Source organism: Leptosomus discolor, chromosome 7, assembly GCF_034619465.1.
Source record: "Leptosomus discolor isolate bLepDis1 chromosome 7, bLepDis1.hap2, whole genome shotgun sequence".
Lineage (NCBI taxonomy): Eukaryota > Metazoa > Chordata > Aves > Leptosomiformes > Leptosomidae > Leptosomus > Leptosomus discolor.
In genome coordinates, this window is record NC_141397.1 from 38,690,648 (window position 1) to 38,702,211 (window position 11,564).

The following is an 11,564-nucleotide window of genomic DNA, read 5'->3' on the forward strand; positions in this document are numbered from 1 at the left end:
GTTACTTTCCCATTCTGACTCAACTCTGCATTTGGTCCTCCCAGGATCAAGCTTTTGCTAATTCATCTCTGCATGCACCTCTCCAGAAACCACAGCAGATTTCTGAACTTCATGTTTCCCTCAGCTCTTTCCTTTCCTGTAAGGTGACCTTAGCTCTCCTTGCTGCTTCAGCCTTGCATCCCAAAACCCACTCAGCTCCTGCTCCAAACCATTTTCAGAATCCTTAACCCTTTCCCGTCCTTCTGTCTCCCTCCCCAGGCACATCTGTTTAAACAAACTAGGAGGGGGTTTGGTTTTGGTTTTGTTAAACCCATTCATTTGTGATTCAGAACATCCTAACTCCTAACATGCCCTTTAACACCCCTGCCCCTTCCCCTTTTCTTTCACTGCTCCAATTCCATCCTTACACACGTTAAAGATGGCTATGTCTGCGTCCGACCCTTGCATCCACGTTCTCTTGCTAAGAGCTTGCAGCCACATCATTTCTGTCTCCAAAGCTGAATTTTTCCATGGGGAAACAATTGCCTTACAGCTCATGCTTTGTGTCTGCCCTGTAGGGCTGGCACCTGCATCCTCCTGCCTGGCATACTGCTAAATACAGTGCTTGCTTAATGACAGTAGGTTCTGCTATGGCAGAAAGTTTAACTGGCAAATTCCTTCGTACTTAACACCACAATAGTTATTAGACTTATTTACAGCTTTTAAAGAAGAACTTGTCTGCTATATTTACAATACAAATGCTGTGGATTTAGAAACAGCAAATATTTGCTGTTTGCCATAACAAAAAACATCTGTTGAGAAGTTCTGCGATTTCTTTCGTATTTTACATTAATCAGTATTACTCAAGTTCAGCCAAAAAGCTTATTGGTGGGAGCTTGATGAATTTTAGATACACTTAGTAAGCCACGTGCCAACTACCCTGATCACTGCACATTTAAACTGGCCTGAAGTCAACTGTTTGTTTAGTGCTGACGGTGCTCAGCCCCCTGTAATCCAAGTCCCTCCTGCCTCAGTTTCTCCTATGCCTTCTTGCCACTAATGCGGGTTTCCATTCTCGCATCCTCACTTGTACAATTTCCAAATCATCCATTTGTATATTTTTACCACTTTTTTCATGTCTGTCCAAAGGACATTACCATTCACTTTCACTAGGTTATGACATCAGGCAGTTTGCTCTAAGGAATTCAACCTGTGATTTTCACTGGTATTATCCAATGTTAAAAAAAAAAAGCAAACCTGTGAGCTTTCAGGTGATAAAGACCTGCCAGAGCTGAGTGGCAATCCGGGATGTTGCCGTTCCAAGCATCAGACCGCAACACAGAATTACCTGCGTGATAGCGAGCACAAGAACAACCCCAACTCTGGCAATTAAGAATCTCACTCGGAGACAACTGTCACAACGCTGGCCCACAGCCCTGCTGCGCTCGCGTGGTTAAACAGGCCGCCAGAGCTCTCAGCAATTGTTCTCTTTGATTTCTCCCTTCCCCCAAGCAGATGCAGTGCCTGACTCCTCTGAGGTAGTGGATGAAACACTGGTGCAGCCATCATCATTCAGCACAGTCAAGGAAAAACAAGAGCCCAGTGTCAGAGCACTTGCCAACCTGTCGTGGGCAAAGTCACAAGACGAGCTCTCTATTGAATTCCAGCAGAAGCAGAAAGATGACCAAGAGATCCTGAAGCTACAGCTGGACAGCGATGAAAGGCCGATTCTGCTGATGCAAAGTCTCGGCTGCGCACAGAGCACTCAAAAGCAGGACAGAATCTGAAAATCAGAATTTTCATTCATTCATCCCCCTCACACACTCCCCGAAATCACCTGCTTTTACTAACTTAACTCTGAGCTTACAGGGAATAAAACCTATTTTCTCCACCAGCAGTCCCCAGGAATACTGTAAGCTCACACTGCCACCTACTGACAATGAGAAACAGCAACTGAGCTCTTCTGTCAATCCAGAGCAACTCAGGTTTTCCATTAAGTCATTTCCTCTCCATTTCCTTGTATTTATCAGCTGTTTTGACGGCAAATCTTTTAGATATTTGCGTCTAGTTAGTATCTTTTCACCAGCTTTTCCCTTCCAAGGGTTATTCTTTCTGCTTCTGAAATAGGGTGAAATTTCTTTCAAATTTTCTAAACTCTTTCTACTCTAATTTGACCAAGAGCAGCTAATCCCTCCCAGTTATTATGTCTCTTCACATATTCCTATGTAACCCATCTGGTTTTGCTGGATGGAGGTCAGTCATTCCATGTTTCTTTGTTCTGAGCAGGTCCCCAGGGAGAAGTCTCCATATTTGCATACAGCTGCGAGAATCAGACTGAAACAGAACACCGTGGCCAGAAGAGTCACAACACACACTAAGGAACTATGTTGCCTGAGTCCCACTGGAACCCGCAAAATCGATTCCTCGTACACCTACAAAGGAAAACAAACAGATTACACATTTAACAAGCTATTTCTTTTCGACTGCAACTCAAGAGGGTTAGTAACCAGACCACTAATTAGCCCTTTGCTAAGGCTTCTTCTGGGATTTGAAATCAAAACTGAGATGGGACACCGCCTTTCAGCAAACAGAGCGCCAGCCACTCCTGCAGCACAAAGCTCAATAAATTTATCTGCTACCATTTTAAATGGCAGCCATTTGTCTATCTTTGGTCTTACAACAGGCTTGCCATTGAGGACATGTATGTCATACAGCATGGAAAAGCACCTCTCAGAATGAGCATTCCACAGATCACTGAAAAGCCAGTTTTCTCCAAGGCAAATGACTATTTGGTTTCTCTGTGATGAAGAAAGCTCCAAAACGTTTTTGGACAAGGGCTGCAGATATCCCAGCCGTCTGCAGGTATCTCAAATACAACAAGGCACGTGCATTACAAAAACAACAGATTTGTTACAAGACAAATTAGCCTTATTTCTGAATCCCTACGCTACTGCAACCCTTCTGAGTACCAAAGGTAGTTGTTGACAACACTAAAGATCCAACTTTCCTTAGCTTTGACTACAAAGAAACCTCCCCTTTTCCTAGATACTTAGCCAATCAGATAACAACCAGAGAAACAGAAGTGGCCTTTTTTTAAGATGTTATCCCTTCAATCTTGGGGGTTTTACCCCTCCTTTAGTTAGATCATAAAGGAGTTTTCCACTTTGCTACTCCTCTGAGGCACCTATTTTGCAAAGACCTTTCTTAATTTGACCACTGCTGATTATATCCTAGAATTCCAAGTAAACTATTAAAAAAGGTGAGGAGAACAGCCATCATAAAGGACTAGAAGAGCCCACAGTGACTACAAGCATGTCAGAGGGGCAGGAGAACATCCATTAAAAGCCAGTCAGAAAGGAAGAAGGGAGCCTCCCTAAAGAGGAGAATCACACAACTAGTCTTTTACTGACTAGTTCCTGTGCTGTGGAAGCTACTAATCATGGGGGGGGGGGGAGGCAGCAGTTATTAAGAGAAACCCACAAATTCCCACCAGAAATAAGAACTCACAGGTTTGTGCATTACACTGCACCACTGACAGGGACCGTGGGTTTTGCCTGAACAGGGAGCATCCCCTTCCACAGGCTTACAGCACTCTGCTGACCAGCGACCTACGGAGAACATTAATACATCAGTGGGGTCCAGATGGGATGAAGCAATATGACCTGCAAGACTTTTCCAAATGAAGTATCTTTCCTCCACAACAGCTCAACAGAATCTACTTCCTGAAAGCCAACAGGTGAAACAGCACTGACAGAAATGTGCCAGCTAACCTGTGCGGTCAAAGTGGTGCTGGGCAGTCCTTTGCATGAACTTTTGCAACTCTTCCCTTCCTGATACAGTAGGTACCCAAAAATCAATCCCACCTGTGTGGCATCTTGGCCCTTCTGTCCTTAACAAGACAAAAAGAAACCATCATTGCCCTGTAGACCCCTCAACTTTAGTCACACAGTTATAATTTCTCTTCCCCCAAAACAAAGTCATTCTTCCATTCCTCCTTGTTGTGTCTCCTGTTGGCACATGCAAGATCTCCCCTCCAACACTTTAAATGCTTTCATATTAATAATAAATATGTTTTCTTGCTCATAAGTAGTAAATGTGGCAGAAAAATGGGAAGATTTCACATCCCTTTTTCAACTGACCAGACAGTCTTCCCTGCACCTAAGTTCATCCCAGAAAATCATTCCTCAAATAACGTGCAAGTGAAGATAAAGGAGCTGAGAATCATTAGCACATTTGACTTGGCAAGAATGATTTTGTGAAAGGAAATAGAATTTGTGGCAAAAATGTCAAGTTTCACTGTTCATGTAATTTAAAATATTCCTTGTCAGTGGATATCGGGTTCTTGTTTCACAGGAGTCCGAGACTCCAAACTCAGGCACGCAGTTTTCTGCATTTCCCGCTTACATATAGGGAACGCAGGAAAAAAAGTGTTATAAACTATTAGAATACTTTGATTACTCTAAATACATGATAGTGGATATTCAATATGCCCTGCATGGTTTCAGCTGTCAAGAGAAATACTGTAAAAACACGGTCCAAGCAGCTGACCTTTAACAAGCCAGGGCCTGCTGGGACGAACAGGCAAAGGAGCCCAAAGAGCCTGCTGCAGTGCAAGGGTAAAACAACAGCAATGCAAGAATCCTGTTGACAGTCTGCCTTTGGTCAGGCAGCAGCAGCATTCAAAGAGGAAGACAACATGGTCTTTGTCAGGGACACTATCTTCCCCTCGTGTTCACATGCCTACCAAGAGCTCCATCTCCAGACAACAAACACAGAACTGGATTCCAAGCTCTAGATTGCCCACAGTTATTCCTCTCTCCCCAAAAGAACACATAATGAGAATCTCACTGTCGCAGCAACAGAGCAGTATTTCTGGGCTCTGCAGAACAACCAACGCTTCCTCACTCTCTTCTGCCGGCTGGTGGTACCGACCGTGCACAGGCAAGGCAGCTCTAAAACAGTGAGAGCACCGATGGTCGGGTTCCATGTACAGGAGCAGAAGAAGATCTGTGGCTAAGTACTCGGGAGCCTCCAAATCAATGACATGAGGAATTAACACCGCCTGCAAGTGGGGAAAGATACAGATGTGGTTGCAGTCAGAATCAACATAAGGGAGGGATGCAGGGGAAAAAAGTATGAACAGTTTGTGGATGATTCTGGGATTTAAGCTGTCTGCTGTGGTAGCCTACTGCAGCATCAGAAGGGAAAACTATTTTCCTCATTCTGTTTTCTAACACTGGGCCTGATTTCATGGTCAGGAAGATCAAGTTGGAAAGTCTGTCCTTAAGCTGTTCCAAAATAACTTTTCAAGTCCCTCTCCAATGAGCAATTCTTACGTGTGAAAAGTTGAGAGTGCAACCATGCCTATAGCCAAGCCCAAGAGGTATTAGCTTAATGGTGCATGTAAGCAAGGCCATACCAGCACCTGCAAGGGTCCCAACAGCAGAAGTCGCCCAGACTCTTTGCATCCGTATGTTTTAATGGAATTTAGCACCTGAGGAGATTACCTTAGCACAGCCTCAGCACATCTCTCTACCTACAATGCGAAGCAAAGACTGGAAAGAACACAGAAAGCCATGATGAAAAGAGCTGTGAAGCTACTCGATCCAAATGCAGGACACACCACTTGGAGCTCATCACACCCTCTTTTGTGGGGGTAACCTTCCATCTTTGCCCCCTGAATAGCTTTACCATAGCTGCTCATCTGGGGCTGAGCAGGGTTGCAGCAACTCACTGGTACACATGCCTACATGTAGAAATACCAGCAGCACCGGACACAAAATGCCCTGCACCAGGCAATGCTGATCGAGAGATACAGTGAGATGTCATGAAGAGATAACTGTGCAGCATCTCCTTCCAGGAAAAAGAATTACTCACCTTGATTTGACAAGCCAGATAATGACCAGAGATTACAACTTCCTGAGCATATTCGTCCTTATCTGAGTAACTGCCAGATGTCTCAGCTTTGGGATCGTTACCTTTGTTAAATTGTGCTGCTGCAGCGTTGCCAGCTCATAGGGATCCACGTAGATTCCTGGTGGAAGACGAGTTCTAGCTGCCACCGTGCATCCTCCTGCATCCTCCCCCGCTACACCGAGTTCTACCTTCACCAGCAGATCCCTTCAAACAAGCAACAGAAGCAAAACGTTTATACCTGCCCTTCAAAAGATGGCACAAAACCACCCGAGAGAAACATGCAGAGGCAGCTCCCATGCGACACATTCAGAAAACAGTTCCCTGCTGAACCACGCTGTCCTGCTCTGGTTAGGATGATGTAGTTCACCCTAACTCTGCATCCCTGACCAAATGAAGTTTCACTTTGTTCACTTCTCAGAACCACCAACGGCCTCCACACAGATCTCAGAAAGCGGCCTCCTGTTCTTCCTCCCCTACAGCTTGGAATCGATAATTACTTTGTCATGATTCCTAGTGCCTAGCCCTGCCTACGGAGCACAGCTCAGTGAGTTGATACAACTGTGCACGAATCAGAAGCTTCTTCACATGTAAAATTACCCAGCAGCACCAGGGTGACAACTCACCTATGAAAGCCCTCTTTCAGAATCTCCTGCGTGACAGTGGCATCCCGACAAGTAGCCCGTACACCTAAGGTAATGCAGAACCAACAAGTAACGGTGTGTACAGAGCAGCACGTGTGATTATCACACAGGGAGACAACTTTAACAAGTTGTATAATCTATCAACACATACGCAAACCTCTCACGGCAGAGGGGAAACGCTATTTCACTGCACTCCGCAGTTTCCGAGCCCACTGACTCAGCTACTGTTGCCAAAGCCAGAACCCGGCCCTACGAACGCGTAAGTGCGCACAGCTCTGCGCGGGCGTAAATAAATATCTTCGAGATACAAGCCCGAACCGTCCGATGTCGGTACAGCAGGGCCTCAGGCGCTCACACTTGGACCCGGCGGCGGGCAGGGGCTGCGCCAAGGCGCTTTCCCCCGCCGGTGCTTACGGACACACGCAGCCCGGCCGGCTCTAATCAGCCGGCGCCGCCCAGAACCGCGGCTCGGCCGAGCTCTAGGCGAGGGGAAAGGCGCCCACCGCCTCTGCACGGGCCCGGGGCCGCCCGGCCGCCCTCACCCAGCCCCGGCTCCCGCAGCAGCGGGAAGCGCAGGGAGCCGCCCGCGGGCCCGGCTCCCCCGCGCTGGGCCAACAGGGCGCCGTTCCACCGCGGCCGGCCCGGGCGGGTACTCACAGAGGACGCAGAGTAGGGTGGACAGCCCGGCGCCTAGCACCGCCTCGCGGCGGCGGCGCCGCCGCCCGCCCGCCATGGCGACCTCGCTCCCGCTCCGGGCGCCCTCGGCGCACGCCTGACCCCGCGGGGTTTATCTGCCCCACGCTCCGCGGCACCCTCCGCTAAACGCTGCCCCGGCGCTTCAGCCTCGCCGCTGGTCCTAACGCGGCGGGCCGGTCCGCAGCGGCAGGCACCGACCAGCCGCCGCCGCCTGCCGCAGGCGCTGCGCGGGCAGCCCGGAGCGAACCGGCGGAGCAAGGCCCCGGCGGCGCGGCCGTAGCTGCGGCAACCGCCCAGGGGAAGCCCCGGCGGAGCGGAGCGGGTGGAGGCCGCTGTTGGGGGGCGCGCTTCCCTGCCCGGTCCCGCCGCCGCCGCCGCCACCGGAGGGGAGGGGAGGGGAGGGGAGGGGAGGGGAGGGGAGGGGGCGAGAGGCGGCGAGAGGCGGCGAGAGGCGGGAAGGAGGAACCCAGTTCCCTTCTCTCTCAACGTTTGGGCCTCGACCGCTCAGAAAGCCCTCGGGGTTTGCTCGTCTGGCGGAGAGAAGCGATAGAAGAGCGACTTTTTAATGGCAAAAATAGCTCTGCTGCAGCACGGACACTGGCAAGGCAAAAAAAAACCCCACCTATTTATGTTTCAGAGCTACGAAATCAGCCTGGTAGCGACGCTTGCTGCCTGCATTCTCTGAAGATATGAAACCTTTTTTACGTGGGTCCGAACGGCTTCTCCTCACGTCTGTATTTCTCACCTCAGGACTAACTTGCCATTTCAGAGGTGGAGGCCCACTGGTGTGATTGTCGGTGACCCTTTAAAAAGCCATTTCTGTTCAGTTTGAAGCATCGTTTCTCACTTTGAGATACTGAAAGTGGCTCTTGAGAGACATCGGCTTTGCTGCCTGACTCACAGAACTATTTAAAAGCAAACGGTAGAGCAGCTTTCATTGATTTTCGATATCAAGAACACTACTGCAAATTTCAGCTCTTCCCTACATGGGTTTTAACAAAGGAAGGCTTTTCAACTCAACTTTGAAGTAGCTTTTGGAGATTAGTGCAATTCTTCTTGATTTGGAGTCATACATTAAGGCTTTGGGTATCATGTCTTAGTTTGCCTTGCTGCAGTCTGTAGGGCGGTCAGAGAAGGAGATAACCTTCATGTTTGGCATATTTTCGCTTATTTAAAACCGAAAGAAAAATATCACGTGCATTCAGTGTTGTACACTAAGCTGAGAAAGAAGATCTGCAGAGGATTTGGATCTTGAAGTCTCCTCTGATACTTCATCTGACTCGAAAAGGGGACAGAGCTGATGCTGAGGAATTCTCAAGAGCGTGTTGGGCAGGGACCAATGTGATAAGGCAGAAAAAGAGAAGCTGCTGCTGCTGCCAGTCAGGCTGACGTTCCCCTTTTCCTCTTGCAAGACAAAATACTTCAGAGAAGAATAAAAAGGATTGTTACGGATTAACCCCTTTAATGAAGCAGCAGACCGACACGCTGATACCAGAGAGTTCCGCAGTCCAAATTTCATTTTGGGGAAACTCCTTCAGTGGGGCTCCCAACAAAAATCTGGTTTATACAGTACGTTCTTGCTATCTATGTACCACGGCCATAGGTTAGTGGGTCGCTCGGCACTTCCTCCCCACCCGCCCCCTTCCTCCACCTTTTAATTAAGACAAAAGTTCTCGGTTCCTCTGCCCACATGCACAGCAGCTCAGCATGTTCAAATCTTAAGATATTCTTGACCTTCATGAACACTTTGTAGCTTAAGCTCTACCCGCAATACTGTGCTGTATAAAAAGCATTTCCGTTTGTCACTTGTAAATTCTCAGCTTTTCAGTTTCATTGATAGTGTGTTTTAGTTTGAGAAGGAGTAAACGGTTGAACATCTTGCTTTAAAATGAATTTGTAGTTTCATTGTCGCCTAATAAGGAATTTTAATTAATTTTGGGCTTCATTTCTGAATCTTTTCTCTCTCTGTGTCCCATGTGTAATTGGTTACAGGTCTGGTGCTGTATTGAGATCACTCTGAAACTGTAAGAGAGCTTTACAAAACCTGATTAGGTACACTAGGTACCCCTCCTCTTAAAATATTTTTTTTTTAAAAAAGGGGGAATTCCAGTGTTACATACATCAACATTAGGGATGCAAGGTTCTCCCTCATTATATGAAATAAAGGCTATGATATCCCCAGGTTTGTGACAGAAACAGAGACCAGTAAAGGCTATTTGAACCATACCAATCACTTCGTATCTTCTCAAAGCAAACAAGTGTGTACGATAGAATTCTCTCTTTGTTGCACCTCTTGCAACATCCAGATTTCATTTTGTGGAAACGCAGTGGGGTGCCAAGACATTTCAAATTGTTTTATCTGCATTTTTCTGAAGGTTTTTTTTTTTTTTTTTTTTCAAAAAACCTTACAACAAAAAAGTATCATTATATCTGTACTGAAAAAAATGGATTCTCCCTAAAGTCCCACCTGGAACTTTGACATGAACTACCAGGCAATACGAAGTTAAAAGCCTGGTGGTTAGAGCAGAAAAGGGCTTGGCAGGTAGGCAGTTCCTGGCTTTCCAGAGCCATGGGTATAAGAGGCAGTAAATGTTGTTTGTGAAGAAACTGTAGTACATTGATTTACTGTTTCATGACTTTTTTAATTTTAAAAAATGCATGACTATTAAAAAAACCCCATCTTTTAAGTATCATTTGACTGTGTAGTACTTAACTTAGCTGATAGACCAAACAATTTACCTCTGTGTGATTTGGAATCCTGGCCAAGTAGAGGCACAGGTGTAAACCAGCAGCTGGGAGTCGCTCCGTGCCCTGGCACCCAGCTCACAGGGACACGTTCAGCTTCTGAAATTTCAGAAATCAGGCGGACTGACACCCTGCCTGCGTGGTTTTGCTGAACTTGTGTCACTCTAACCCTGATAAAAAGCACAGTATTGAGAGACGCTCATGCTTTCTTTCCCTTTTTCATTTACCTGTTTTTCAGTGAGCCTAGAGGTGGCTGAAGGCATCTCTGACAAAGCTGACCACGCTTCAGCCAGCAGTGAGGACCATAATGACTTACATTGCAAAGAAGTGCGGCGTCTGCTTTCAGCCCCCATCTGTCATCCTGATCTACCGAGACGACAGCAAGAATAAGACTCGTCAGCGCATCATGCCCGTCAGAAATTTCTCCAAGTTCTCAGGTGCGTTACTCGGGGCCAGGCACAGCAAGGGGAACAACCAGTTGGTAACAGCGCTTTTAGTAACCGCTGGGTAGCTTCTTACCAGCATGCAGGGAGCGCAAAGAGGGGTTCGTTTGGGGTAATGCTGTTCCTCCTGAGGAGCCCAAGGCTACAGCTTCACCTGAGTAGTGGCCCTGCTGAGTCTGGAGGTCTCACTTGTGAGGGTTTGGGAGAAGAGGATCTGTTTATGGGAAGAGAGTTGCTTGCAGCTCTAAGTCTTCACAGGGGCTTTCTCTTCAGACTGCAGAGTGGCTGCTGAGCAGCTGAAGACTAACCCTCGGCACAAGGCTTACCTAGAGGGAGTCTCCCTGTGTCAGCTAGAGAAGCTGTACAGTTTGCTGAAGGGTCACCTGGGAGGAGAGAGCCTGGCTGAGAGCTTGGGAAAGTTTCAACGGGAGGACACCATTGACCCAGAAGAGGATATGAACAAACTAGATGACAAGGAACTAGCCAGAAGGAAGAGCATCATGGATGAGGTCTTCGAAAAGAACAGAAAGAAGAAGGACGACCCAGATTTCATCTATGACATTGAGGTTGAGTTTCCGCAGGATGAGCAGCTGGAGTCTTGTGGATGGGATGTGGAGTCAGGTGAAGAAATGTGATTCTGGACAAAGATGTCTTGGATGGGCAGTTCAAAGACAAATCTCGCAGTCCTAACCAAGAGAATGATGTCAGCGTACATGTTCTCCTGCATTGTTCTCCACTCGTGCACCTTACGTTGGATACGGAGAACCCAAGGCCTAAGGTGCTACAGCAGCTCCAGGCTTAAGCAAGCTTTGTTGAAGAAGCCAGACTTGATGAAATGGAAGCTGGGGGAGCTGAACTTATCGGGTGATTTTAGTCTTTTCCTATGTGTGAGTGCCTAAAATAATTTTAAATTATTTAATCTTTCATTTGTTTACATTTCAGTCAGCTTTGGCTGAAAACCTCGCCAGCTTGCCTTGCTGCAATTTCTATTCAGCTTTGCCTGAAAACAAAGTGTTAAATATTTATGTCTTATCACTTGCTGAAATGTTAAATATGTATTAGTCTTTCTGGACAAATCAACACCACATTGAGAATATTACTTTTATTTCCTGAGCAATGCTTAAATCTCCAGCTTCCACTTACA

At 47.1% G+C, this 11,564-nt stretch overlaps 2 protein-coding genes across 2 annotated transcripts; one reads left to right on the forward strand and one right to left on the reverse strand.

Moving 5' to 3' along the window:
• Window positions 1–1,761: 1,761 nt before the first annotated feature.
• On the reverse strand, window positions 1,762–7,269 carry PIGX (phosphatidylinositol glycan anchor biosynthesis class X). Its single transcript, XM_086467866.1, has 6 exons — window positions 7,194–7,269; window positions 6,519–6,582; window positions 5,958–6,099; window positions 4,828–5,041; window positions 3,487–3,587; window positions 1,762–2,411 (listed from the first exon to the last, which is right to left on the reverse strand). The coding sequence occupies exons 1-6, from the start codon at window positions 7,267–7,269 to the stop codon at window positions 2,238–2,240; spliced, it is 771 nt and encodes a 256-aa protein (XP_086323992.1). The 3' UTR covers window positions 1,762–2,237.
• A 2,985-nt stretch (window positions 7,270–10,254) lies between these two features.
• On the forward strand, window positions 10,255–11,564 carry CEP19 (centrosomal protein 19). Its single transcript, XM_009960157.2, has 2 exons — window positions 10,255–10,414; window positions 10,694–11,564. The coding sequence occupies exons 1-2, from the start codon at window positions 10,285–10,287 to the stop codon at window positions 11,053–11,055; spliced, it is 492 nt and encodes a 163-aa protein (XP_009958459.1). The 5' UTR covers window positions 10,255–10,284; the 3' UTR covers window positions 11,056–11,564.